Genomic DNA, 27,555 nt, shown 5'->3' with positions numbered 1-27,555 from the left:
CAATCTGCCGAAGACGTGTTTTTATTTCCTTGGGGTAAAATGGTTCAACCTCCATTTGGCTGGATCCTCCGTTTTGAAATATTCTTGTTTCCAATTGAGTTAAATGTAAACACGTGTGAAAAAACGAACAAAGAAAAAATCTTATTTCATGTTAGGTGCTAAATAGAAGATTCAGTCTCAGTGTTAATTACATTTAGAGGAAATGGTTAAAATAATAGTCCTTATTCATGAAGCTCTTTAATTATGACAAATGACTACATGAAAATTATTTTGTTTATTTTTTTATGATATTGCAAAATGCAGGACAAATATAAGCAGTTTCAATTTCAATTGAATTGGCCACCTTATATGACTCTGAGCAATAAATTGATAAGCCAAAAGAGTATATCAAACATTTGGAAATATTTGTTTGATGTTCATTTAATTCTTTCCTTGATCACTTTATGAATCGCATTTACAGATTTATTTCGTCTGGCTCGCTCTTCTCGCTGTCCGTGACAGCCAAGATGTTACTCTCGAAAATAACCTCTCTTCCACCATGGTTAGCTGCGAATACATACTGCCACGTTACAACAGTGTCCCCTAGATGGACTAGAAGGTCAAAAATGTAGATTAGAAGATAGTTCTTATTTAAAATAAATACGAGGATTAGTTCATGACGCAATGTATAAAGACTAAAAAACAGAAAAAATAACGAACGGCATTTAATGAACAAGGAAATGTCCGACAATAAAAAAATTATCGGAACTTCAACAAAACTATGAACATCGATCGGCTTGTTTGACTTAAAGGGTAAACATCAGTTATGCTTTAAATAAATGCAGGTTTTACATCTTTTATATTTAATCAGACAATGAGAACTGTCACCAAATAATTTAAACTTGCAACTTATACACACTCCAACACGCAAACAACCATGTACACACCCAAACACCACTGGTCCAATCGTTTTGTTTTGTTGTTGGCTACAGGTGGCTACTTTACCCTTGTATTTAATTTTGTTAACTGTTCGAATCCTTCTTCCTTAGATTTCCTTTCATGGTAACATATTCTTGCTGGATTTATAATTCCTCCTTTTGGATGAATAACTTTCCTTCTGTTTTTGTGCATTGTGTATCCCCATTCCCTGTCAGTAGAAATTTAAATATCATATGATCATGTCGATCCTCGTAATATAAGTAAGGTGTTGTTTTTAGGGTCTAAATTACCTCCTTTTGTATGTACAAATTTCCCACCTGACATATGCGTAATATAGAATTCATTGTATGTCATCTTATTACCATATCTTTAAAAGAACAAAAGTAAAGTAAAACATATATTATGATAATGGTAATATTTTAGAGCAGAGGAACACATGTAAACTTACATTTGACTTATACAGACACAGATAATAGTCAAAATGGGCGATGCAATTACTGGGGTGGAAATAAGCAATATACAAAACTTAAAATAAAAATAGAAAATAAACTAATAATAACAAAGATAGCTTTAACTACTTCTACTATTAAAAAAAAAAGCCCCGTGTAGGTCCGGGTGTTAAAAGAATAGTCCTGCAGCAGCGCTAAGCTTGTCGTATAAGGCGACTAAATAGTGCTCAGAAACCTAGCCGGGGGCTAGGCGCTCTGCCCACAGAGCAACTGGGATGTGTGCCCCAGGTGGTGGAATGGGGTACCCCTGGCGTGTTACATGCTGGGGTTGTCAGGTTATAATACGGAAAAATTGACCGCAAACCATAGTGGTGCACCGTGTTGGGAAAGATGCCGCGTTCTTCGCACGTTAAAGAACCCTGCTGTGGTATTCGATAGGAGTAGGAACCTTTGCGCTCCGCCACAGGAGGCTAAATGAAAGGATGGGTCACAAGGATAATAGGGTCGACAAATTTTGATTGCCACTGGAAAAAAGGGGATGGGTAAGGTCGGGCAATTTTTTTTCATTTCATAAAACCCCGGCTAGGTTTCTGAGCATTATTTAGTCGCCTTGTACGACAAGCTTAGCGCTGCTGCAGGCCTATTCTTTTAACACCCGGACCTGCACGGGGCTAAATGCTGAAGAATTACAAATATAAAATCTAATTTGATAATATAAACATTTCATAAGAAATATGCAATAGGGATTGTATGGGGGATGGGAATTTTTCTATGAAGAAGGGGAGGATGGTACATTTGTATATAGTATAAGTCGGAAGTTTATAACATTCAAGACTCTATAGTGATTTGTGTCTTAAATACAAACATGCATGTTTTTTTTCATGTATATAGACATCGTTTTCCGTCAACATGTCGACAAAAAATGTGCAACTTTATTAGATGTAATTATTCATTCTTTGAATTTTGTGCTGTGAAATATATATGAACATAGTAATGGGCGTTTTTTTTAAGAATTAATAAATGATAATCTTATTGATAATCTCAGTATTTTAGGATAATTTTAGTCTTACTTATCAAAACCTCAAATATATATATAGAAGGGTCTGAAAAATTCCCAACGATGTTAGAACTCTCAAATTTGCGAAGCAAATTTTTGGTAGTTCCCTCCGCGGGACTCCAACTCGTACCGCTGTGACATCTATGGCAACACCGCCTGCACTAAGTCCAGCGCCCTAGACCACTCGGCCAGCTAGGCTATATAAATATAGCTTTCGCTGGCCGGGTCATTCCTCCTCGTAGGATTAATCTAGGGCTGTAACTTAGTACACGATGTATTGTAGTACGGGACAGTTCATCTAGGTGTTATTATGTAGGATAGAGGATCAAATTAATGATGCATGTCACAACAAATCAATATTATACAACGTCTCAGAATGTGACGACTCTATTCGCTATACTGCTCCATCGGATCAAATTGATACAGGGAAGATAACGTAAACTTATAGAAGGGTCTGAACAATTCCCAACGATGTTAGAACTGTCAAATTTGCGAAGCAAATTTTTGGTCGTTCCCTCCGCGGGACTCCAACTCGTACCGCTGTGACATCTATGGCACCACCGCCTGCACTATGATTGATTGTTGTTGTTTATTGCCGTTTCGGCGACCAGGGCCATATCACGGCAAGAACATTTAATGCAAGGAAAATATTAAAAGCAAGATCAAAGTCTCTTCATAAAATAATGAAATTAAAACAAACAGCTATTTACATATAAAAAGGTACATAAAAGGTGAACCTAAGACATAAAATACATATAGAAACATAACTTCGATAAAACATTTAAAATATTGAAAAATCAAGGAAGGTATCCAATTTAGATTTTATTAAATAAACCGATGTCCCGCAAGAAATCGATAATGTTTTTAGATGAAACGGTCTTGAACAAATCAAACATATTGGCGCAGTCAAAATAATTTTGCCTGGTGTTGGCAAAATCCACACAATCCAGAAGAACATGTTTGATAGAGAAAGGGCAATCACATGGGATACACTCAGGTGGAGGCTCACCAACAAGCAAATGGCCATGTGTAAATCTAGAATGTCCAATGCGGCATCTAGTCATGACCACTTGCTCTTTGCGATTGCCCGACCCGGATTGATGAACGCCTAGATCGGGTTTTATGGAATTGAGTTTGTTGTGTTCAAGACCGTCCCATCGGTCCTGCCACATCTTTAAAATATATTTCCTTATTAAAGGTTTAAAATCGGTGTATGGCAAACTAACGTCCTTTATTATTTCATTTAATGCCTTTTTGGCAACCCTGTCTACAACTGAATTCCCCTGAATACCAACATGACTGGGTACCCAGAGGAAAACAATCTCTTTATCAAATTCCCGGAGTCGGTGAATAAAATATAAAATTTGTAAAATAAGAGTATTTTTCAGTTTGTGATTCTTAATTGCCAAAAGACAGCTCAAAGAGTCAGAACAAATAATAAACTGTGACAGATTAGATTGAGTAATCAATTTAAGTGCTAACAATATGGCTCGAGCTTCAGCTGTGAATATGGAAGCGCTCGATGGTAACCGTTCAGTTACAGTTCTGTCACCATGGACAGCAGCACATGCAACGCTATTGCCATCCTTTGAGCCATCTGTATACACCGTCAAAAAATCTGGATAATTTGCTTTAATTTCAGAAAATTTTTGTTGTAAAAATAAAGGATTGGTATCGGACTTTTTATATTCACGCAGATCAAAAATGAAAGAAGGATGTGGAAGCTCCCATGGAGGGCATTTCGAAGTAACAACAGGTGTCACTGCATTGGTCTCCAGATGAATTGACCGCCTGCACTAAGTCCAGCGCCCTAGACCACTCGGCCAGCTAGGTTATATAAAATATAGCTTTCGCTGGCCGGGTCATTCCTCCTCGTAGGATTAATCTAGGTCTGTAACTTAGTACACGATGTATGGTAGTACGGGACAGTTCATCTAGGTGTTATTATGTAGGATAGAGGATCAAATTAATGATGCATGTCACAACAAATCAATATTATACAACGTCTCAGAATGTGACGACTCTATTCGCTACACTGCTCCATCGGATCAAATCAAATTTTTGGTCGTTCCCTCTGCGGGACTCGAACTCGTACCGCTGTGACATAAAGTTGAACTGTAGTTGACATGCATATGGAAAGGGGGCATATTTACCAATTTTTCCCTATACTAGTAGTTAAATACTGTCTACATTACAGAAGCTTGTGAATAAATTTAGATGGTTTGTTGGTTGTATTGAATATATTAAAGGATAAAAAACAATTGAGAAAAATGTTGTGCCACACATTGCCTGATCCCTACATTAAAAGGTAGTTGGTTAACACGCACAGGAAATATCATCTTTCCCATTCGAATTAAAGTACATCACGTAATACATAACAAACATTGTTTTATTCACATCCTATTTCATAAATAAATTTATGTAAAGTTTCAAATTAAATGTCATCGAGAATCATTCACAAGCTACAGTATCTAATAACAGGATAAAGTTTGTATAAAATTGCTGATCGTGAAATCATGAAAATGTATAAAAATAACAAATTCCTACCCGGAAAATCTATTTCGAAGAAGATCAATTTTAAATTACTGCATCATTTATTATTCAAATTAAAAAAATCGTGGTGTGATTGGTATATTTTTCATGTCCCAATCGTTAGTTTAATATTACAGAAGAGTGTATAATGAAAGTGGAAAGCTCTTTATGTGTAGGATAAAGGATTGGCAAACATGGTTTACGGAGACATTATGAAATGTGCCAATTTCATATTTCTTTAAAGCCTATACGTTTAACCGTACAACTTACATTTCACAACAAGTTAGTGTACTTGACGATATCGTATTACACACTTAAAAATTTGTATTGCTGTTGTATAATTATTTCAAAACTTACTTTCAAAACTAAACTGGAAACAAATCTTTAAATAAAGGAGGTTGTGACGTACATTTTAATATATATTGTTATTAAGTGAACAAAGTAAATTCACACTTGAAAGCATAGTGACCCATAAATCTATCAATATAATGCAAAGATTTATGTTATCGTTACAATTGTAAATACGACTGAAATCTAATCAATTAATCAGAAATAGCTTTATAGTTTATTTAACTTGAAACATACTTCCTCCTTCCTTGTACTAATCTTTTGGAAGGTTACAAGTACAAGAAGAAGGGTTATAATATCTTGAGATATAAAATAAAATTATGGATCTGTAAATTTAATTGATCATGATACAAGTATTGCAATAAGACACTGTAACATTCTCAAAGTGTAAGTGTTTTGTAAGATTCAGGCAAAATGGGAAAAATCATAAACATGCATGTCAAAACCCCAGCGATCTGAAAATGTAATATCACTCAAGGATACTTTCTCTATTTGATCTCTACATCACTGGCTTTGCGTAGAAATTGTTCAATAGAATCTTAGAAAACTAACGATTTCTGTTATCTGTCCGTGAAATGTAAATGTTCAGTGCATTTCAATGAAATTGTAACTGAGTGGTCCAGCATGATATGGAAGATCTTTTTTCTTTGATTCTGATGGTGCAAATAGCCAAAATAGTCAAAATGATGTTGTGTCATACCATGTTTCACCCACTGCCTGATTCTTAAAGGGACTGACACTTAATCTCTCACTTATGTAATTCCCCTATATGTGACTCAGTAGATGGTCTGTTTGTTTGTTGGGGTTTAACGTCCAAGCAGCAATATTTCAGCTATATTCAGACGATGAACATGCAATGGATGATAAAATGAACATGAAATGGAAAAAAAAGGATTGGATACAAGGATAATAGGGTCGACAAACTTCGATTGCCACTGGAAAAAGGGGGTGGGTGGGTAAGGTCGGGCAATTTAGCCTCCTCTGGCGGAGCGCAAAGGTTCCTACTCCTATCGAATACCACAGCAAGGTTCTTTAACGTGCGAGGAACGTGGCACCTTTCCCAACACGGGGCACCACTATGGTTTGTGGTCAGGTTTTCCGTATTATAGACTGACAACCCCAGCATGCAAAATTGCCCGACCTTACCCACCCCCCTTTTTCCAGTGGCAATCAAAATTTGTCGACCCTATTATCCTTGTGACCCATCCTTTTTTTTTCATTTCATGTTCATTTTATCGTCCATTTCATGTTCATCGTCTGAATATAGCTGAAATATTGCTGTTCGGACGTTAAACCCCAACAAACAAACAAAACTAACATCAGTCGTCATGTATAACAGAAAGTCCTCAAAAATAAAATAAAAATAAAATAAAGTGTATGTTGTATTCCATAAACACTAAACAATGTGGTGTTTTGGCTATGATGATCATGGTCCAAAAATATTCACATTCCACACAATTAGAAAGTAAAAATGTACTCTGTATGAAGTAGTAAAATATGGTTCAATATCACTTAATGTCACGCTGATTAACTTTTGGGTTGTTACTCGTATAAATGAAGGTATCAGTACCCACTGAGAATTGATAAGATAACGTGTGTGCAACCTTTATATTAATAATGTGTATGTTTCGTTCTTGCAAGTTTTAAATTTCTTTATCGCCTTCCATTTGGGCAACATCTTATGCTCGTAATTGCAATTCAATTCAAAGCCGTTTTAATTGGAATGTTGCAACCATATTTAAATTAGCAGTTTATGTTTTTACGGATTCAGCAGCAACTTGTGATCTAGTCAGAGTAAAAAGATCTGTGTAATATTTTTTTATTAAATGCCCCGCATGTGTCTTTCATCTCTCAATTTAAACATGATTGTTTTATATAAATTTAAGAAAAATGCGCCTCAGGAAGTTTGGAAAAAAACCCACTAAGGTTGAGGTTAATCTTATTGGATGATCCAAAATATTATCCTGTCTATCTTCTTTCAAAATTGCCAGTCTTCTTATTTTAGAAGTAAGATTTTAATTTTTATGACACAAATTTAGAAATAAAAACGCTTGCAAATTTGAAAAAAAAGATCAATATTTCGGGGATAAGAATATGAAGGAAACAAACATTATAGCATTAATAAAACAAATTATCTATTAGATTTCACCTTAGTTAAAAAAAATAATAAAATAGCCTCGGACCATTGATCATCTGTAGGACAATCGTTTTATTAGCAAGAAACGGTACTTGGAAGATAAATAGTCGCAGTATATAGTACAAGTTTGTTTGTTTGTTGGGGTTTAACGTCCGAGCAGCAATATTTCAGCTATATTCAGACGATGAACATGAAATTGATGATAATATGAACATGAAATGATGATGAAAAGAAAAAGGGATGGGACACAAGGACAATGGGGTTGAAAAATTTTGATTGCCAATGGAAATACGGAGAGGTGGGTAGGGTCGGGCAATTTGGCCTCCTGTGGCGGAGCCCTATGGTTCCTACTCCGGGAGAATACCACAGTAGGGTTCTTTAACGTGCGAGGAAAGTGGCATCTTTCCCAACACGGGGCACCACTATGGTTTGCCGTCAGGTTTTCCGTATTATAGCCCGACAACCCCAGTATGTAACACGCCAGGGGTACCCCATTCCACCACCTGGGGCACACATCCCAGTTGCTCTGTGGGCAGAGCGCCCTAGCCGCCGGCTATTCAGTCTATTCTTTTAACACCCGGACCTGCACGGGGCGTATATAGTACAAGACCATCGTTGTTTCACATACAGACACCTTGTTGAATTTCATTTATCCTCTATAACAGTTATTCTGGCATAAGAGCCCTCTCTCTGAAATGGAAAACTAAAAATTCCAATCAGATAATATGCTGAAAGATCGGTTAAAATGTTTAGGAAAAAAATTACTGCCCACAACTCATAAGCAACCGGATTCATAATAATTCCAATTTAATTGTACATGTAGCATATGCCTTTTTCGTGCATTATGATTGGCTGTTCACCTTATACCACCACAGCGATGACCTTTTTTTAAATTACATGTCAATATCGTAAACAGCATGGCAACCATCGCTTCGACAAAAGATAGAACAATTAAGAGGCTAAAAACGGTACTTTTTTACCATTCATTTTTCGGTATTATACATTCAAAACTATAAATTGCCCCGTGCAGGTCCGGGTGTTAAAAGAATAGGCCTGCAGCAGCGTTAAGCTTGTCGTAAAAGGCAACTAAATAATGCTCAGAATCCTAGCCGGGGGCTAGGGCGCCTTGCCCACAGAGCAACTGGGATGTGTGCCCCAGGTGGTGGAATGGGGTACCCCTGGCGTGTTACATACTGGGTCAGGCCATAATACGGAAAACCTGACCGCAAACAATAGTGGTGCACCGTGTTGGGAAAGATGCCACGTTCCTCGCACGTTAAAGAACCCTACTGTGGTATTCTCCCTGAGTAGGAACCATAGGGCTCCGCCACAGGAGGCTAATTTGCCCGACCCTACCCACCGCTCCCTTTTTCCAGTGGCAATCAAACTTTGTCGACCCCATTGTCCTTGTGTCCCATCCCTTTTTCATTTCATCATCATGTCATGTTCATTTTATCGTCAATTTCATGTTCATCGTCTGAATATAGCTGAAATATTCCTGCTCGGACGTTAAACCCAAACAAACAAACAACAAACAAAAACAAAACTATAAATTTTAAAGAATATTTTTATCGGTAGCTCGTACATACTTTGAATATTGAAATTGACAACCATGTCACATTGTCGGTTGAATGCCGCTATTTGCTATGTGGATTTCAGGTGGTGTCAATAATACTAAATGAAAGTCTACAAGAAAGCAAAATTATCAATATATTTTAGATAGTAAGGGTTTGGAATTATAAGGATTAATCACTGTTTTTCCTGAATTTATTGATGTGTAAAATCTGACCATTCACTCATAAATCTGACATAAAAGTCCTTTGTTTTGGGCTTGAATGGTCGTTATACACATCGATAAATTCTGGAAAACCAGTGTTTAATCATATAATAGATAAATAACCTGTCCATATTGAATAGCGAATTATGTATGAAAGGACGTAGAACATTAGAAAATGTTTATCACAACACATAAAAAACTGTCGAAAATAGATTCATTATTAAGTCCCTCCTACTCATTTCAACACACTTAAAACCTGTATTAATCGAACACTTTCCCATATACACAGCCAAATGTGCCACATATGATAATCATATGGTGCTCGATTCATATGATAATCATATGACAATCATATAATAGTCATATGATTATCATATGATTCTCATATGTAAATGACCCCGTGCAGGTCCGGGTGTTAAAAGAATAGGCCTGCAGCAGCACTAAGCTTGTCGTAAAAGGCGACTAAATGGTGCTCAGAACCCTAGCCAGGGGCTAGGGCGCTCTGCCCACAGAGCAACTGGGATGTGTGCCCCAGGTGGTGGAATGGGGTACCCCTGGCGTGTTACATGCTGGGGTTGTCAGGCTATAATACGAAAAACCTGACCGCAAACCATAGTGGTGCACCATGTTGGGAAAGATGCCACGTTCCTCGTACGTCAAAAAACCCTGCTGTGGTATTCTCCTAGAGTAGGAACCATAGGGCTCCGCCACAGGAGGCTAAATTGCCCGACCCTATCCACCGCTCCCTATTTCCAGTGGCAATCAACATTTGTTGACCCCATTGTCCTTGTGTCCCATCCCGTTTTTCATTTCATCATCATTTCATGTTTATTTTATCATCCATTTCATGTTCATCGTCTGAATATAGCTGAAATATTGCTGCTCGGACGTTAAACCCCAACACACAAACAAACTCATATGTTAATGTTGGTTTAAAAAAAATATGACAATTATATTTTTGGGAAAACATATTATCAAATGATAATCATGCGATTATCATATGTAAACCTTAACATATGATTATCATATGGTGCTCGATTTATATGAGCCCCGCGCAGGTCCGGGTGTCAAAAGAATAGGCCTGCAGCAGCGCTAAGCTTGTCGTAAAAGGCGACTAAATAGTGCTCAGAAACCTAGCCGGGGGCTAGGCGCTCTGCCCACAGAGCAACTGGGATGTGTGCCCTAGATGGTGGAATGGGGTACCCCTGGCATGGTATTGGGATTTTTCTATTGGGGATGGGAACATTGGTGATTAATGGGAAGGAATTCGGTGTACGGTGAGTTTATATCTTTAATGAGCAGTATAAAGTTAGGGATATTGAGCGGTTCAATTAAAATTGTAACTATTAAAACAATAAAATTACCTTTACACTTAAGTGCTCTTCCACAAATGTTAGGTAGTGAAGTATATTTAAAAAAATGAGATTCCCTAAAAAAGCCAGTACCAAATTCCCTAATAGCCAAATAACTAATGACATTTCATTTTATTAGATCAAGGATGTGTACACGGAAGTATGTTTGTTATATATCTATAACATACATTCAATGAATTGACATTATTGGTGGTATAGTTGTGATGATTATGGTAAGATTTGTTCATTTTATTTTATGCATTCAATATAATTGAAACATCACAACGATATATGAAACATCACTGTTATCACTTGTATACTTTGCTATAGAATAATACACAAAATGTAAGGTACATTCTAATCTCATTATGCTGCAATTGTTTTACATTCTACCACATTAAACTACTATCTGGCAGAATTTTGAAAGTTTTCTGTTTTTGTTTTCCAGTATAATGTAGCCAGCATGGTATTTTGACCACTACTCACTTTTCCATCGGAATTCGTTTTCAGTGTAGAGACATTTGTTTGTTTCGTTTTTTTCCTTAACCCAAACAAAACAAGTCACACTTTACACGCTACTAAAATCTCAAATTAAAACAACATCATTAACAATTACTGATCGGTAGTTTAAACTAAAAACGATAAAATTAAAATTGTATGTTGAAACACAGCTGCCCTGTATATCAATGATATATTATAATAAAAGCTTATGATTTTTGGTCGCGTTAATATCTTAAAGTACAAAATATGATTAATACCCATTTACGGTTGTACTTATAAAGCCCTCGCACGTTAAAGAACCCTACTGTGGTATTCTCCCGGAGTAGGAACCATAAGGCTCCGCCACAGGAGGCTAAATTGCCCAGCCTACCTATCTCTCCCTATTTCCAGTGGCAATCAGATTTTGTCGTCCCCATTGTCCTGGTGTCCCATCCCTTTTTCATTTCATCATCATGTCATGTTCATTTTATCATAAATTTCATGTTCACGTCTGAATATAGCTGAAATATTGCTGCTCGGACGTTAAACCCCAACAAACAAACAAAACAATGTATCGCGATAGAACTCTAATATGCTGCTGGAACAGGGTTATGTTGCTACAAGATTGAAGTCATCACTACAGAAGTTTTGTGGTCGTCATCATGAACTCGTTGATCGTTATGGTGTATCCATCTGCACCACGAAAACTGGTTTATTCAACGGGTCATAGCTTTCCTTTCCTCGTTTGTCTACCCCGGACTTGACTTTATGAGCAACTCGGCGGGTGTTTTTAGAAAAGCAGAGGACGCTTACCCTACCAGTGCACTTGGTCCATGCTCCCAGTTTTTAGTGGAGTCCGAGTTGCTCAATTGCTTTTGTTACTTTGTGTGTATGATTTTAGTTACTTTATGTTCTTTGTTGTATATGTCTGTTTTCCATGTCTGGTCTTTGTCCCTGGATTACATTCTTTTGTTACCGCTACAACCTTTGTTCCCTTGATTACTCCTGAGTATCGTAGCAAATAGAAAAGGCTACTTTTCAACTTGTAGGATTGTTTTTTCACGTTATAATAGGTCCACTTTCGGGATAGATTTTTCAACATTACAGAGCAACTGGGATGAGTGCCCCAGGTGGTGGAATGGGGTACCCCTGGCGTGTTCCATGCTGGGGTTGTCAGGCTATAATACGGAAAACCTGACCGCAAACCATAGTGGTGCACCGTGTTGGGAAAGATGCCACGTTCCTTGCACGTTAAAGAACCCTTCTGTGGTACTCGATAGGAGTAAGAACCTTTGCGCTCCGCCACAGGAGGCTAAATTGCCCGACCTTACACATCCCTCCCTTTTTCCAATGGCAATCAAAATTTGTCGACCCTATTATCCTTGTGTCCCATCCTTTCTTTTTTTCATTTCATGTTCATTTTATCATCCATTTCATGTTCATTGTCTGAATATAGCTGAAATATTGCTGCTCGGACGTTAAACCCCAACAAACAAACAAACAAACAAACATGTTCATCGTCTGATTATAGCTGAAATATTGCTGCTCGGACGTTAAACCCCAATAAACAAACTTTCATCTTAAGTGTCCGCTAAAATAAAATTAATCAAACTTTCTAAAACTAAGAAGAATTTGTCCAATATAGGGCAATGAAATGGAATAAGAAATTATAAATTTTAAAAAAGTCATGTTTACCTTAAATTTCTATATTATTTTTACAAAAAGTATATATTGTTTGTTTGTTTGTAAAAAGTATATAAAAGAAGAACACATTGCATTATATGGCAATAAATTCTGTTTGTTTGTTGGGGTTTAACGTCCGAGCAGCAATATTTCAGCTATATTCAGACAATGAACATGAAATGGATGATAAAATGAACATGAAATGAAAAAAAAGGATGGGTCACAAGGATAATAGGGTCGACAAATTTTGATTGTCACTGGAAAAAGGGGGGATGGGTAAGGTCGGGCAATTTAGCCTCCTGTGGCGGAGCGCAAAGGTTCCTACTCCTATCGAATACCACAGCAGGGTTCTTTAACGTGCGAGGAACGTGGCATCTCTCCCAACACGGTGCACCACTATGGCTTGCGGTCAGGTTTTCAGTATTATAGCCCGACAACCCCAGCATGTAACACGCCAGGGGTACCCCATTCCACCACCTGGGGCACACATCCCAGTTGCTCTGTGGGCAGAGCGCCCTAGCCCCCGGCTAGGTTACTGAGCACTATTTAATCGCCTTTTACGACAAGCTTAGCGCTGCTGCAGGCCTATTTTTTTAACACCCGGATAAATTCAATAAATTCTGAGTCGATTAGTGGTTGATTTCAGAAAAACAAGAGAAACATGACATCTACCATGCCATACCGCTGTACCAGGTACACATGCCAATTACATAGTTTTCTTATATCAATTCTTTCACCTAGCCGGGGGCTAGGCGCTCTGCCCACAGAGCCACTGGGATGTGTGCCCCAGGTGGTGGAATGGGGTACCCCTGGCGTGTTACATGCTGGGGTTGTCAGGCTATAATACGGAAAACCTGACCGCAAACCATAGTGTTGCACCGTGTTGGGAAAGATGCCACGTTCCTCGCACGTTAAAGAACCCTGCTGTGGTATTCGATAGGAGTAGGAACCACTGCGCTCCGCCACAGGAGGCTAAATTGCCCGACCTTACACATCCCTCCCTTTTTCTAGTGGCAATCAAAATTTGTCGACCCTACTGTCCTTGTGTCCCATGCCATTTTTCATTTCATGTTCATTTTATCACCCATTTCAGTTTCATTGACTGAATATATCTAAAATATTGCTGCTCGGACGTTAAACCCCAACAAACAAACAAACAAACGCACGTTAAAGAACCCTACTGTGGTATTCTCCCGGGGTAAAAACCATAGGGCTCCGCCACAGGAGACTAAATTGCCCGACCCTATCCACCTCTCCCTATTTCCAGTGACAATCAAAATTTGTCGACCCCATTGTCCTTGTGTCCCATCCCTTTTTCATTTCATCATTTCATGTTCATTTTATCATCCACTTCATGTTCATCGTCTGAATATAGCTAAAATATTGCAGCAACAAACAAACAACAACAATCATTGCGTTTGTCGTATAGTTTGGTCAATAGTTTTTCTTCATAATCGATATCTAAGTGTAGGTCAAGATATGAGGCTGACTTCACAGTGTCTGTAATATCCTTTATCTCAAGTTCTTTTGGGTAGATGCGATGTATCAAATCCCCGAAATTAGGATTGTTTAAAGATAATACGTCATCTATATAGCGGAAACTGAGATTGAAGGATCTACCCAAACGATATTCTTTCTTTCTGATCATATCAGCTATAAAGTCAGCCTCAAAAGAGTGAAGAAATAGGTCAGCAAGTAAAGGAGCACAATTTGTTCCCATTGGAATGCCGACCGTTTGTTGAAAAACACGTCCACCACACTGGACAAATATGTTGTCGATTAAAAATTCCAGCATTTTGTAAACATCTTCCTCTGTATATATGGAATATGATTTGAAATTATTTCTTACAAAGTATGAGGAATCTCCACCGAGAACTATATATTTGTATCTAGGTGTGCCATCTTTTTTTGGAAAAACAACGATGTATAATGTTTCTAAGTCGGGATTTTAACTGAGTATGGGGAATAGAAGTATAAATTGTTGAAAAATCATAGGTTTTAATGCTATTATATTCAGATAATAGTTCTTACATAAGACAAAATTAGACAGGTGAATTCCATGTAGTTATGGATAATACTTTGCCCGACACATGGTAAACTCGATTTTGTAGGTTATAACATATATGTAAAATAAGAAAATACACATAATTATCCAAATAGATTTTTGTACAATTTAGTACATTTCTTTTGTAAATAAACACGTTTTCACACTAATCATGTACGAAATGCTTGCACACATGTGTTATTTGTTTCAGCGATTTAAGTGTCGATATATCACTATTTTTGCCATCTTCCTGCACATTTAGAAATTGCAAAAATCGAAACCGAAATAATGGATTTTAATGGAAATGTAATCACGCTACTAAGTTTGAACAAATTCAAAAATTCTGCTTGGACCATGATACTCTGTTAGAAATGAATGATTTCACCCAAATGTCAATAGTTTTTGACAATGTTGGTCGTTAATATGTCTTATGTTACAGTTTATTTTGAAGAAGTGTCATCGTTTTGTGAACGTGGAGTTTTTTGTTTTGTCGGGGCCTTTTTGGGCTTACTTGGAGGTGTGTTTACCATTCTTGAAGACCTTTTGGTAATCTCTGTATAGTATTTACTATTTTTATAGAGGTTATATGATGGTGTGGTTGTTTAGTTCAAACATATCTGTTCTTGTTTCTATATCTGGTTTGATACCCCCATATTTGAAATTTCAACAACTTAGAAACAATACAAAAAGAAAAACAAAAACAAACCAAAAAAAAAAAAAAAACAACTAAATTTTAATCAACAGTAAAACAGACTTTTAAATAATAACACTAGCCGTTGCAAATTTAATTCCTATTTATTGATATCAACAAATGAATTATTGATATTACGGTTATTAACAATAATCATCCTTTATGGATATCAATAAATAGGACCTATATTTTTTCGTGCAGTGATAAATAAAAAATATCAATAATTTAATTTTGAACACATTAATTAGTATTTATCAACACATTAATAAATAATTATTAATGTCAATAAATTGAACAATTTATTAACACTTTATTAAATCATTTATTGATATCAATAAATAGAAGAATACAAGCTATTCATTTAAACAACTTGTAGATGCACCATGAAATATGCAACCCTTAATAAGGGTTAAAATCATTAACACTGGTTAAAAAAAAAGGTTATTAACTTAAAGGTGAGCAAACTAAGTCGCTATCATTGTAAGTCGATTTATAAGGCAACTTAAAGTAAAGGACAATCTGTTGAAAACAACGGTTTCAAAATTCCATCACTCGGGAACTAAAAATTGATACTTTTTTCTGTAAAATGCGTACACATTTTAAAAACTTTGTCTTAAGTGCACCAAAACTTAAACTATAAATAGGTCAGAATCGATTTTATTTTTGGCCGATTTCGCAACACTGGGGTAATGAATATATTTGTATATGCTTTTTTCTTCGAATGATGAAATGTCTTTAACATATTACATATGTCAGTGTAATAGAATGTATCAGTATCAGTATATATATGAAACCAAATAAAACAGTTGTTGTCTACCACCTCCTCTCATAAATTAAAACTTATCAGGTAAGATTGTAATGTTTTTATTCCGGGTTTATAAATACGACGATCCGTTTATGCCGTGTAATATGCTACCTTGCATAATCATGATTGAGTCTTTAATGAAGTATACTTTGTTATACAACCACATTTATATGGCTCAATCGTTGCCCGTGTCGCCGTGTTGTTGTCTGTATAGACCTTTATCGTGCAATAACTTGTATATCTGTTGGTTTGTTTGTTTGTTGGGGTTTAACGTCCGAGCAGCAATATTTCAGCTATATTCAGACAATGAACATGAAATGGATGATAAAATGAACATGAAATGAAAAAAAAGGATGGGTCACAAGGATAATAGGGTCGACAAATTTTGATTGCCACTGGAAAAAGGGGCATGGGTAAGGTCGGGCAATTTAGCCTCCTGTGGCGGAGCGCAAAGATTCCTACTCCTATCGAATACCACAGCAGGGTTCTTTAACGTGCGAGGAACGTGGCATCTTTCCCAACACGGTGCACCACTATGGTTTGCGGTCAGGTTTTCCGTATTATAGCCTGACAACCCCAGCATGTAACACGCCAGGGGTACCCCATTCAACCACCTGGGGCACACATCCCAGTTGCTCTGTGGGCAGAGCGCCTAGCCCCCGGCTAGGTTTCTGAGCACTATTTAGTCGCCTTTTACGACAAGCTTAGCGCTGCTGCAGGCCTATTCTTTTAACACCCGGACCTGCACGGGGCATATCTGTTGGTTCATCTTAAAAAAAAATTAATTTGTGTATGTCTGTTTTCCATGTCTGGTCTTTGTCCCTGGATTACATTCTTTTGATTACCGCTTTAACCTTGGTTCCCTTGATTACTCTTCCAAAGTTCAACATGGAAGTTGGTATTGATCTTTGGGAAAATGGCCCAAATCGTGTTGAAAATATGGCTTAAAACAAGTTTATTTCGAAGATTTTAACATTATTACTCTAATAAAAGCTGTTTGCTTGTTGGGATTTAACGCCCGAGCAGCAATTCAGGTCATGAACATGAAGTGGATGATAAAATGAACATGAAATGATGATGAAATGAAAAATCGGACGGGACACAAGGACAATGGGATCGAGAAATTTTGATTGCCACTGGAAATAGGGAGAGGTGGGTAGGGTCGGGTAATTTAGCCTCCTATGGCGGAGCCCTATGGTTCCTGCTCCGAAAGGACACCACAGTAGGGTTTATTCACGTACGAGGAACGTGGCATCTTTCCCAACACGGTGCACCACTATGGTTTGCGGTCAGGTTTTCCGTATTATACCTGACAACCCCAGCATAAAACACGCCAGGGGTACTCCATTCCACGACCTGGTGCACACATCCCAGTTGCTCTATGGGCAAAGCGCCTAGCCCCCGGAACACTATTTAGTCGCCTTTTACGACAAGCTTAGCGCTGCTGCAGGCCTATTCTTTTGACACACGGACCTGCACGGGTTTCTAATAAAAGCATATTAATGTCTATCATATTTATCTGCACTTTTCTGTACCCCAACGGCGATCTGACTCGGATTGATTTCAGGAGTTAAGACTAGAACTTTTTAGAATTTGGGGGAGGGGGGCAGAAAGGGGTCATTTTTTTCGACTATCAAGACAATACAATAACTTGAATATAAGTGAATATATCTCTTTGAAACTGTACTACAAGGTACATATTATCAAGGACGACGCAGTTGATCATAGGGGTTGTATCTGCAAATTGAGGAGTAAAGAGCCAAAACGGGTCAAAAACAAGCATATTTAGCCAGACAACCCCAGCATGTAACACGCCAGGGGTACCCCATTCCATCACCTGGGGCACACATTCCAGTTGATCTGTGGGCAGAGCGCCCTAGCCCCCGGCTAGGGTTCTGAGCACTATTTAGTCGCCTTTTACGACAAGCTTAGCGCTGCTGCAGGCCTATTCTTTTAACACCCGGGCCTGCACGTCGAGGGGATTTGCTTATGTACATGTATTTTCAAGAATGGTCAATCCGGCAAAAATACTACTAATGTTCTGATAATGTAACATAATTGATATTTGAAAGAGTAACTGTTATATAAACATTTTTCGGTTCTTTTAATATCACTAACAAGATAACTTCTGTGATTTGAAATATTTCTTTTTTATTATTGTTTCCAATGTGGTGAAGGAATCAGGAACCACACTTAAAGTAACGAGTATGATTCCCCTAATTCTCCTTCATCAGCTGTCAATGTTTTGCTCTTCCTTCATCATTTACAGGTGTAGGTTCCTTATTATTTACAGATTATTGTGTTTAGGTAATATATATGAATATACATTTAATCCGCTATTAATTATACTGTAAAAATGTATCAGTTAGCGAACAATTATCGAATCTTTTGACAGCTGAAAATATCAATAAAGAAAATTTGAAAATCGTTTTTTCTTTGCGGTTATAATTGTTTCAAAGTAACGCAAGTGATTTAAAATATGTGTCGCATGCGTTATCATGCTAGGGATGGTGACCCAATTTGGACGACCAACGGGCGAAATGACGGACGAAGAAAACTATTTTAATAGCGAGGACCGCTACGGTTATTACGTGTACTTTCTAAATTTCCCTTAAGGTTCCCCAATATACAAACGAAAAATAGTCATGTCCCGGAAGTACCAAATAGTGACTGCCCTGACGGAGAAAATTCATCATTTCCTTCAATCAAACAAATAAAAAAATTTGGGTTAAGATTACGTTACAGTAAAAATAAATTCTTCTTTTCTGATAGTTTTCACGTCTTTCTCTATTTTTTTAAATTTATTTAAAGAAAGGAATGACTGTGATGTTTTATAAAAACTTCGGGAAACACGTGGATGTACGTACGTGTATCTCCGCTGTTCCACTGTCGCTGTTGCCAAGAACCTAACCCGCCTTGGAAAAAATATAACTCCGATTACATTATCAAAATCGAAGCATAGCTTTTCTAAGATAGGAAAGGCAATCATTTTCTTGTTTTGAATTTACAGCTGTTGTCTGAATTTTGTTTACGTCACATGATATGTGTAAATATTCCCACCATCCGTGGAGAACTGTAATATTTCCGGTTTCTGTACAGATATATCTGACCGACCTAAACTGAAATGGATGTTGCAAGAGAAGCCCTTAAGGGATAAAAAAAATATAAATTATTGCGAAGTGCTATAAAGTTATCGAGCATTTTGAGAGCGAGGGGAAAGAGGGTATGGGATTGGAATATTTTTTGGGAAAAAAATCAACTTATTCATTTATTAAAATAAAACTCCCTCATTAATTAACAAGACATATTTTCAAATAGAAATATTGATTTTGCTTGCTGCTTAAATAAAAATAAAAATGTTGCACTTGCGAAGCAATAATTTTTCATCCGGATCAACCCCCTCTTTGTAATGTCCTTTATTACTTTTACGAGTGGCGCACAGACGGTACATGTATGGTAAAGCTCACGGTGCTCGCTGATTTAGGCATTGCCTACTCCATATTATACCACCCATTCGATGAGTTCTAATCACCCTACGGAGCATACGTATGTCCTATTTTTTCACTGAATTGAAATATCACGACACGGTACTTAGTTAACAACAACAAAAATGAAGGAAATTTCATTTTGCCGAAAACAAATCATTCTGTTTTTTTTAATAAGCGTACTGACCTTTAACGTTTGCATTAATATAGTATGCTGTACTGTAACATTAAACAAAATGCATGTTTAAGTGTATTTTAAAATATATCGGCCATGATAACACATAAAGACAACCATTGCTATATGGCCACGATTTAGTTCTCCCTTGGAAGGTGTCTTAGACATGCTTGTATTACTGCAAGACGTCTACGTTTTGTCATTATGTTATACCATATTGTGTCCACATATAGCATTATTTGGTGAATACTTCCATTGGTTGTCTATTATCAAATAACCGTTACCATTAGCGTATCGTGTCATGTTGCACGGTACATTATTTTAGTATTTCGGACTGATTGTGCCTCAGTCGTTGTATCTAATAAAACTGATATTTAAACGTAATAGTTCGTTCCGCTTTTAACATCTATACATATTAACATCGCTTTACTCTGTTATCGTTGCAGTTTGTGGCAAAACACACAGGAGACGATACATTAACAAGTCAATTATAAGATAATTGATTTTTGCACAAGTTAAAATTTCAATTCCAAGTTTGCTAAACAAATGGCATTAAAATAAATAAACAAAATATACTTACATTTAGTAAGTATTCATATACTACAGGTAAACCTATATTTAAACAGGACTTCATTATCAGGACAACTTTCCAATCTATTTCCTCTACCGTCGATATTGTAGAAGTACATCCCACCGTTTTCGGCGAAACTGAAATATTTAAAAGCTGTTTGAATTATGAAGACAACATATTATCTAGAACTTGAATTTTCCTTAACAGGAAATGTTCCTCATTTCTTTTATACATGAGGGTTGGTCTCATTTCAAAATAGTTAAATATAATTTAATAAGTTATTTCAATAAGAAATTCTTTGAAGTATTGTGTTCCAAGTAATTCTAACCACAAATTGCATCATTCTTATGTCGATACAGTGTATAAGAAAGAGTTATATGTTTTCTTATGTTGTGTCGTTTCGTTTCTTTGTTGTTCGAATATTGCAGGTACTGTGCATTATTATTGTATATATGATAGTTTAATTAGCGTACTTGATTTAGTTTTAATATTGTGTCAACAAGTCGATGTTTTCGAATGCATGTTTCTCTATTTTTTACTCTTGAGTTTTTAATGTCTTATAATTTTATTGCTGTTTTATACCTAATTTCACAAAGCATATTAAAACTTCTTTTTGAACATTGCATTTTAATTCTTATATTGTGGTATACAATTATCATTTGTTATCTATCGAACAAATTTTATATTGTATAGATATAAAATAACGTATAGTTAGTCGTATTATATATATTTCTTATGTAATATGCATAACTAATGCTATATGATTGCTTAACGATTTCTTTCCATTTTTTTTTCTTCGAATGCGTATAAATTGTGAGAACATAGGGTTGATATATCGATATGTTGTGATAAAAATATAGCAAGAAGTGCTAATTGAATTGCTACATTGTCCGTTGTTACAATTAAGTAGAAAGACAAGATTCTAGACAATAATAAAAAGCGTGGTGATGAAAATTCTGCAACACATGAACATCAACCTATGTTTACATCAACACAATTATTTTTTTTTTGCAAATTTCAGTCTTTAATTTATGTTACATTCTTCTATCAGTTTTATACTACACAGTTTCGAGTCATAACATTGAGTGATTGATTGGGGTTTAACATCCGAGTAGCAATATTTCAGCTTTATGGCCTACCGACCCCAGCATGTAACATGCCAGGGGTACTCAATTCCACAACTTGGGGCACAAAATCCAGTTGCTCTGTGGACAAAGCGCCCTAGTCCCCGGTCAGGGTTCTGAGCAATATTTAGTCACCTTTTACGACAAGCTCAGCGCTGCTGCAGGCCTATTCTTTTAACCCCCGGAACCGCACGGGGGTCATAAAATTGAAGAAAGGGTTCATTGCGAGGTATGAAGCCCTTCAATTTATATCCTGAATATTCCTGAAAAAAGTGTGTGCTACACTGTTATTATATAAAGATCTTTTGTGCGTAATTTTTTGCACGAAATTAACAAAAACAAAACAAAAAATTTCCAACGGATACTCCTGGATCTGCAACTGAATTACGAAACTTTTATGCATCATAAAATATGTATGTTACATGTGTCATATAACATTGTCAATCCGACACTATTCAATAAGATAAATGCAATTGTGATAGGACAGTGCTTAGACATTATTGATTAAATTATTATTTTATTATTTTTGAGAAAGGGAGGAATGTGTAATGACTTTAAGAATTGATATTGTTTATGTTAACTATAAATTGAATTATATGCGTGTACGGGTATATAACAACCAAAATTGGGAAGTAAAAGAACATATGAAAAACAACAAGTAACAAGTAATAAGCAAGTCAAAAGAAATGTATTGATAAAATACTTGCACGCAAATATACCTAGAGGACAAAAATACTTGTACATAAATAATAGAATGTTTATGTCCAGATTCACATTGATTGATGGATGTGTCTTATATAATTGAATAGTATATATATATGAACATGTTGTATACTCGGAGAGCTCGCTTTTACTCTTGTAATAAACGTTACCGTCAGTTTTGCTCGTCTTGGAATTATGCATCCGTACCAGGCTCTTCCGCACAATGTTATAAATATCTTCAATGTTCGTTGGGTTTTAAAGACTATTTATAGACTTGACATTTACACCATTTGTTACTTTCGATTTTCATGACAAGAATAGAAAATATGTTGGTTTTAAAAAAATGTGTCTTGTTTTCTTTTGACTTTGGAAAATCCTCAAATACATACTTTATACATGTATAAAAAAGAAAATTAGTTCAGTTAATTAACAATCTATTTTGAAGGAAAATGCTCTGTAACAAAATCAGTTTTCATTTAGTCTCCATATTGCTATACCAAATACAACTTGAAATGAAATGTACGGTCAGCTTTTTCGTCTTCTGATCAAAAAGCTAAACTTGCATCAAACCATTTTGCTCATTGAAATAAAAATATTTATAACCAGTGAATTTTAAATGTACGTTTTTTCTAAGAATCAGGCAAATGTGAAAAATCAGACACATGCATGCCAAAACCCCACTGATCTGACAATATAATTTCACCCAGGGATTCTTTCTCAATTTGAAAATGCATTTTCAGTGCATTTCAATGAAATTATAACTCAATTTACTAAAATGATATGGAACAATTTTTCTTTTTTAAAGTCTACGAAAATTATCTCAATTGGCTCTCGTTGAAAACTAATTATCATGATCATCTCTTTTTATTATTTTCATTTCATTAATCCATTTTAAGGTATTAATTAGATTGTCCTGGTTCACAGCTACAGGAAACAATACTTGTCGGTTACAAACGTTTGGTGATAACTTAAGGAAAAACCCGAATAATTCTTCAAATCCTCGTAAAAGTCATCTAAAATTACGCTAAAAGATGAAAAACGGGGTTCAAGTGTTTTTTCTTTAGAAACATTGATGAAGATATAAAAAAAAAACAACACGTTGTGTTGTGTCAGATCATAAACTTTACAATCCAGTGCACTGGCATTGTAGTGAGGGGTGGTTAAGGCTTTATAAAACATTTTTTTTAATACTTTTTTTCAATTAATTTGAAGAAGTTTCATCATTTGGTATCATGGATTTTATTACTTTTGCTGTCAGGACATTTCAGAACTCGCTTAGAGGCGTGTTTACATTTACGTAAGACCCTTTGGAGATCCCTGTAAATATTCTATTACTTTTATGGGGGTTATACAATAGGAGTTTTGTTGCGTTTCACAGTATACACATATATACATATGTTCCTTTTTCTATAAGTTACATGTAAAAGCGTTTCATTTTTGTATATGTTAGCATACTTCGTATGATCTACATGTACGTGTATCTAATATTCCAAACTTAGTTAAACATAGAAGAGATGTTGTAACTCGTAAACAATAAATGGACTGTCATATATACTAAGTTTGAGCCTGTTCGAATTAAGCATGCTTATGATATGTAAAGACATGTTAAACACCTCTGCGTGCTTAAGTATCATCAATAAGTCAGAAGTTTTACTAAAAACTAAAAATATCATCAGCTGCGTGAAATATGAAGCAATTTAGATAAAATATTATCAGATACAGCAACACACGGGTTATACACAAGGCGCCCTTGGTTTTGATTTTAATTAAAGATTATTATTTTAAATTCTTGTTTGCTTCTTTGCTTTCCATAAATAAAAGAAAAATACTCACGAAAAAAAATGTTAGTATTGATTTTTAAGGATAATGACCTTATTCGTTGTGGGGACATCAAGAAACGATTAAAACAACAAATAATAAAATTTGAATGCTACTGTGTAGTGACCTCCAGTCAATTACTTTATTAAAAGGGTGTTGATCATTTACGAAAAAACCTCATACCACAACAAAGTTGTATTTGATATATTAGGGGGAAACAGGTTTTTTTTTAATATTTCTTTGAACTGTTAAGTCGCAATGTCGTCTCGTCTCCGAGGATACATGATGTATGATCAAAACGTATTGCATGTATCATCAGTAAAAACTACAATTTGTCGTACCCGTGCAGATCCGGGTGTCAAAAGAATAGACCTGCAACAGCGCTAAGCTTGTCATTAAAGGCGACTAAATAGTGCTCAGAACGCTCTGCCCACAGAGCAACTGGATTGTGTGCCCCAGGTGGTGGAATGGGGTACCCTGGTGTGTTACATGTTGGGGTTGTCAGGCTATAATACGGAAAACCTGATCGCAAACCATAGTGGTGCACCGTGTTGGGAAAGATGCCACGTTCCTCGCACGTTAAAGAAACCTACTGTGGTATTCTCCCGCAGTAGGAACCATAGGTCTTCGGCACAGGAGGCTATATTGCCCGACCCTGACCACCTTTCCCTATTTCCAGTGGCAATCTAAATTTGTCGACCCATTATCCTTGTGTCCCATCCCATTTTTTATTTCATCATCATTCAATGTTCCTTTAATCATCCACTTTATGTTCATCCCCTGAATATAGCTGAAATATTGCTGCTCGGACGTTAAACACCAACAAACAAACAAACACACAAACAAACAATTTGTCGCAGGTCTAGTATCTTATGTTACATAATACATATAAAATGTTTCAAATGAATTATACGCGCTCGTACAAATGTAATAATTATCAATCTAATTATCTATCTTCTTATTTACTTATGTCAGTTGTCACTTTATCATTTGTACATGGATATCATTTAACTTTAAAGTATTTAAATTTGATCGTTGTGTTTTGTGGTTTTCATTGTGAAATCAGTTAAAGACTGTCCTTCGTAAGTACATGTTGAGTACTTCATAGTATAAAAAATATAAATAGATAAAAACAAATCAATTGCATGCATTAATTGATTATGTAAATGCATGCAAATATTAAAATGATTAAAAGTTAAATAGAAAATGCATACAGTACACATAGATGTGGAAGTAGTATGTACATGTTTACGTAAGAGGAAATTTTTGTGTGTTAGTTAATACATGTACCTTTTTATTCTTTTAGTACCACATCATGCACGACAAACTATTTAGTTTTCATCCAATTCTTATTGATATACAAAAATACTATTGAATGAATGAATGACGAAAGCGCCTACATATGTTACCTCAATATATTGATATCAATGGAAAATTTCTATTCTACACAAGATTATCAATGATCAATTAGAAATACGTTCTAAATGAAACGTAATATAATTCACTGTAACTACCATTATCTTGTGGGTTCATATTCGATGAAAACCTACGTCTTAACTCAGAAATTTGTTTAATTTACTAGTAGTTGAAATCATAGCCTTTTCATAAAGTGAGGTCTTTAAAATCCTCGTATTTACACTACAAATGTACATTTTAGGGGGAATTTTATTTTAAAATGATTACACTTTTGTTCTCCTATCCCATGGTACAGAAGTGTACATGCAAATGCATTGTAAGGGGACTTTGATTGTTACGTGTAATCCATTTGGGCGAAAAACATGTACAACATGTACAAAATGTACATCTCCTTGTACGGCTTCATTACAATGGTTTCAAAATATACTCCAATATTACTCAGAAGTTAGTACCTTAATTTCTGATCTCATGATTATACTGCTCATATGTATCATGTAGATCTGTAGAACCACAATATTGGTAACTACATGTACACAAACAAGTGTAGCTTGGAAGATATCAATGGATTAATATTCAGGAGTGTAACGTAAAATGTGTGGAATGTTATTGAATAAACTGAACTAAAGAACTGCCTTACACATCGGCCCACTCATATAATTTTTCATTTAGTATTCATTAATAAATGTCTACGTAGTTCAGTCTATTGAAGTCCAAATGCTTGGTGAGTAAATTTTATATTTTCTAAAAGTGTTGCTCTGTTCTTTTTCATGTTGGTTCGCCGAAAGTAACCTTTCATGTATCTACTCATTTTTTTTAAAAGATAACCAGAAATTTCCAATAATGAAAAAAATTGTAACATGAATAAATACGCGACTTTTTTTCTAAATAAACTGACATTGTCTTGTGCAAGGTTAGATTCTCTTACAAGATTTAGTTTATTAATATAAGGTACATGTAGGTATGACAAAAATATCATGATATACATTTATCACATACTACATCTAAGGCGGATCCAAGGGGCCCGCCCACCCCCTTCTCCCTTAGGTCAGAAAAATTTGGTTGATTACACATGTATAAGAAATTACTGAGCAATGACCAAGTCCCGTGCACGTCCGGGTGTTAGGCCTGCAGCAGCGCTAAGCTTGTAAAAGGCGACTAAATAGAGTAACTGGGATGTGTGCCCCAGGTGGTGGAATGGGGTACCCCTGGCGTGTTACATGCTGGGGTTGTCAGGCTATAATACGGAAAACCTGACCGCGAACCATAGTGGTGCACCGTGTTGGGAAAGATACCACGTTCCTCGCACGTTAAAGAACCCTACTGTGGTATTCTCCTGGAGTAGGAACCATGGGGCTCCGCCACAAGAGGCTAAATTGTCCGAACCTACCCACCTCTCCCCATTCCCAGTGGCAATCAAAATTTGTCGACCCTATTGTCCTTGTGTCCCATCCCTTTTTCATTTCATCATCATTTCATGTTCATTTTATCACCAATTTCATGTTCATCGTCTGAATATAGCTGAAATATTGCTGCTCGGACGTTAAACCCCAACAAACAAACAAACAAACCTTTTGATTGGAATAAAACTACTTTTATTTTGTTGCTGTAAAACTCCTTCGAAAACTACGTCACTCGAATGACTCATCTACGAAGAATGTTCTGCATAAATAGATGTAAACAATCAAGTCTACCGGAGTACATTGTATATAATGACGCTCCTTAACGTTTAAGTCATATTATCATTTCGTCATTGGAATGGGAAACTCCAAGGTATTCCTCCAGTATTTTTATCGTATTATCATTACCACAATGGGAAACTCCTATACTCGGCGTCACATAAATAACATACTGTTAAAATTTGAATAAAAATATTTTCGACGACTTTATTGACACCAACCGTCGTCTAAATTGTCTTAAATGACTTGCTCATTCGTTTAGCCAAACAGCTTCTCAAAAACAAGTCGCTTATTAGCTTAAATCATGCGTAACAA

General features: G+C 36.1%; 2 protein-coding genes and 1 long non-coding RNA gene across 16 annotated transcripts in view; 1 reads left to right on the top strand and 2 right to left on the bottom strand.

Moving 5' to 3' along the window:
- Positions 1-259: 259 nt before the first annotated feature.
- Positions 260-6,634, bottom strand: LOC148598678 (uncharacterized). Its single transcript, XM_088562036.1, has 3 exons — positions 6,623-6,634; positions 927-4,220; positions 260-591 (listed from the first exon to the last, which is right to left on the bottom strand). The coding sequence occupies exons 1-2, from the start codon at positions 6,632-6,634 to the stop codon at positions 3,240-3,242; spliced, it is 993 nt and encodes a 330-aa protein (XP_088418162.1). The 3' UTR covers positions 260-591; positions 927-3,239.
- Positions 260-27,380, bottom strand: LOC148598677 (uncharacterized). Of its 2 annotated transcripts, none has more exons than XR_015918740.1 (4): positions 27,133-27,380; positions 20,514-20,641; positions 9,031-9,127; positions 260-1,285 (listed from the first exon to the last, which is right to left on the bottom strand). It is a non-coding gene; the product is annotated as an uncharacterized LOC148598677 (long non-coding RNA). The 2 variants fall into 2 exon arrangements; XR_015918739.1 differs by having other exon boundaries at positions 260-1,126.
- Positions 10,691-27,555, top strand: part of LOC148598676 (baculoviral IAP repeat-containing protein 3-like) — a 60,871-nt gene continuing 44,006 nt past the window's right edge. For 9 of the 13 annotated variants that reach the window (XR_015918738.1, XR_015918737.1, XR_015918734.1 and 6 more), the window contains exon 1: positions 16,214-16,315. The gene's annotated coding sequence lies outside the window, so the exon portion shown is untranslated. Of the gene's footprint in view, positions 10,804-16,213; positions 16,316-20,636; positions 20,933-25,154; positions 25,231-25,308; positions 26,286-27,555 lie in introns of those variants that run through there. The other 4 variants (XM_088562339.1, XM_088562340.1, XM_088562342.1 and 1 more) reach the window with 4 other exon arrangements.

Source organism: Perna viridis, chromosome 14 (assembly GCF_037379345.1).
Source record: "Perna viridis isolate PV_CMFRI_1.1 ecotype Kerala chromosome 14, ASM3737934v1, whole genome shotgun sequence".
NCBI classification, from domain to species: Eukaryota; Metazoa; Mollusca; class Bivalvia; order Mytilida; family Mytilidae; genus Perna; species Perna viridis.
This window is presented reverse-complemented; position numbering and strand designations above follow the sequence as displayed.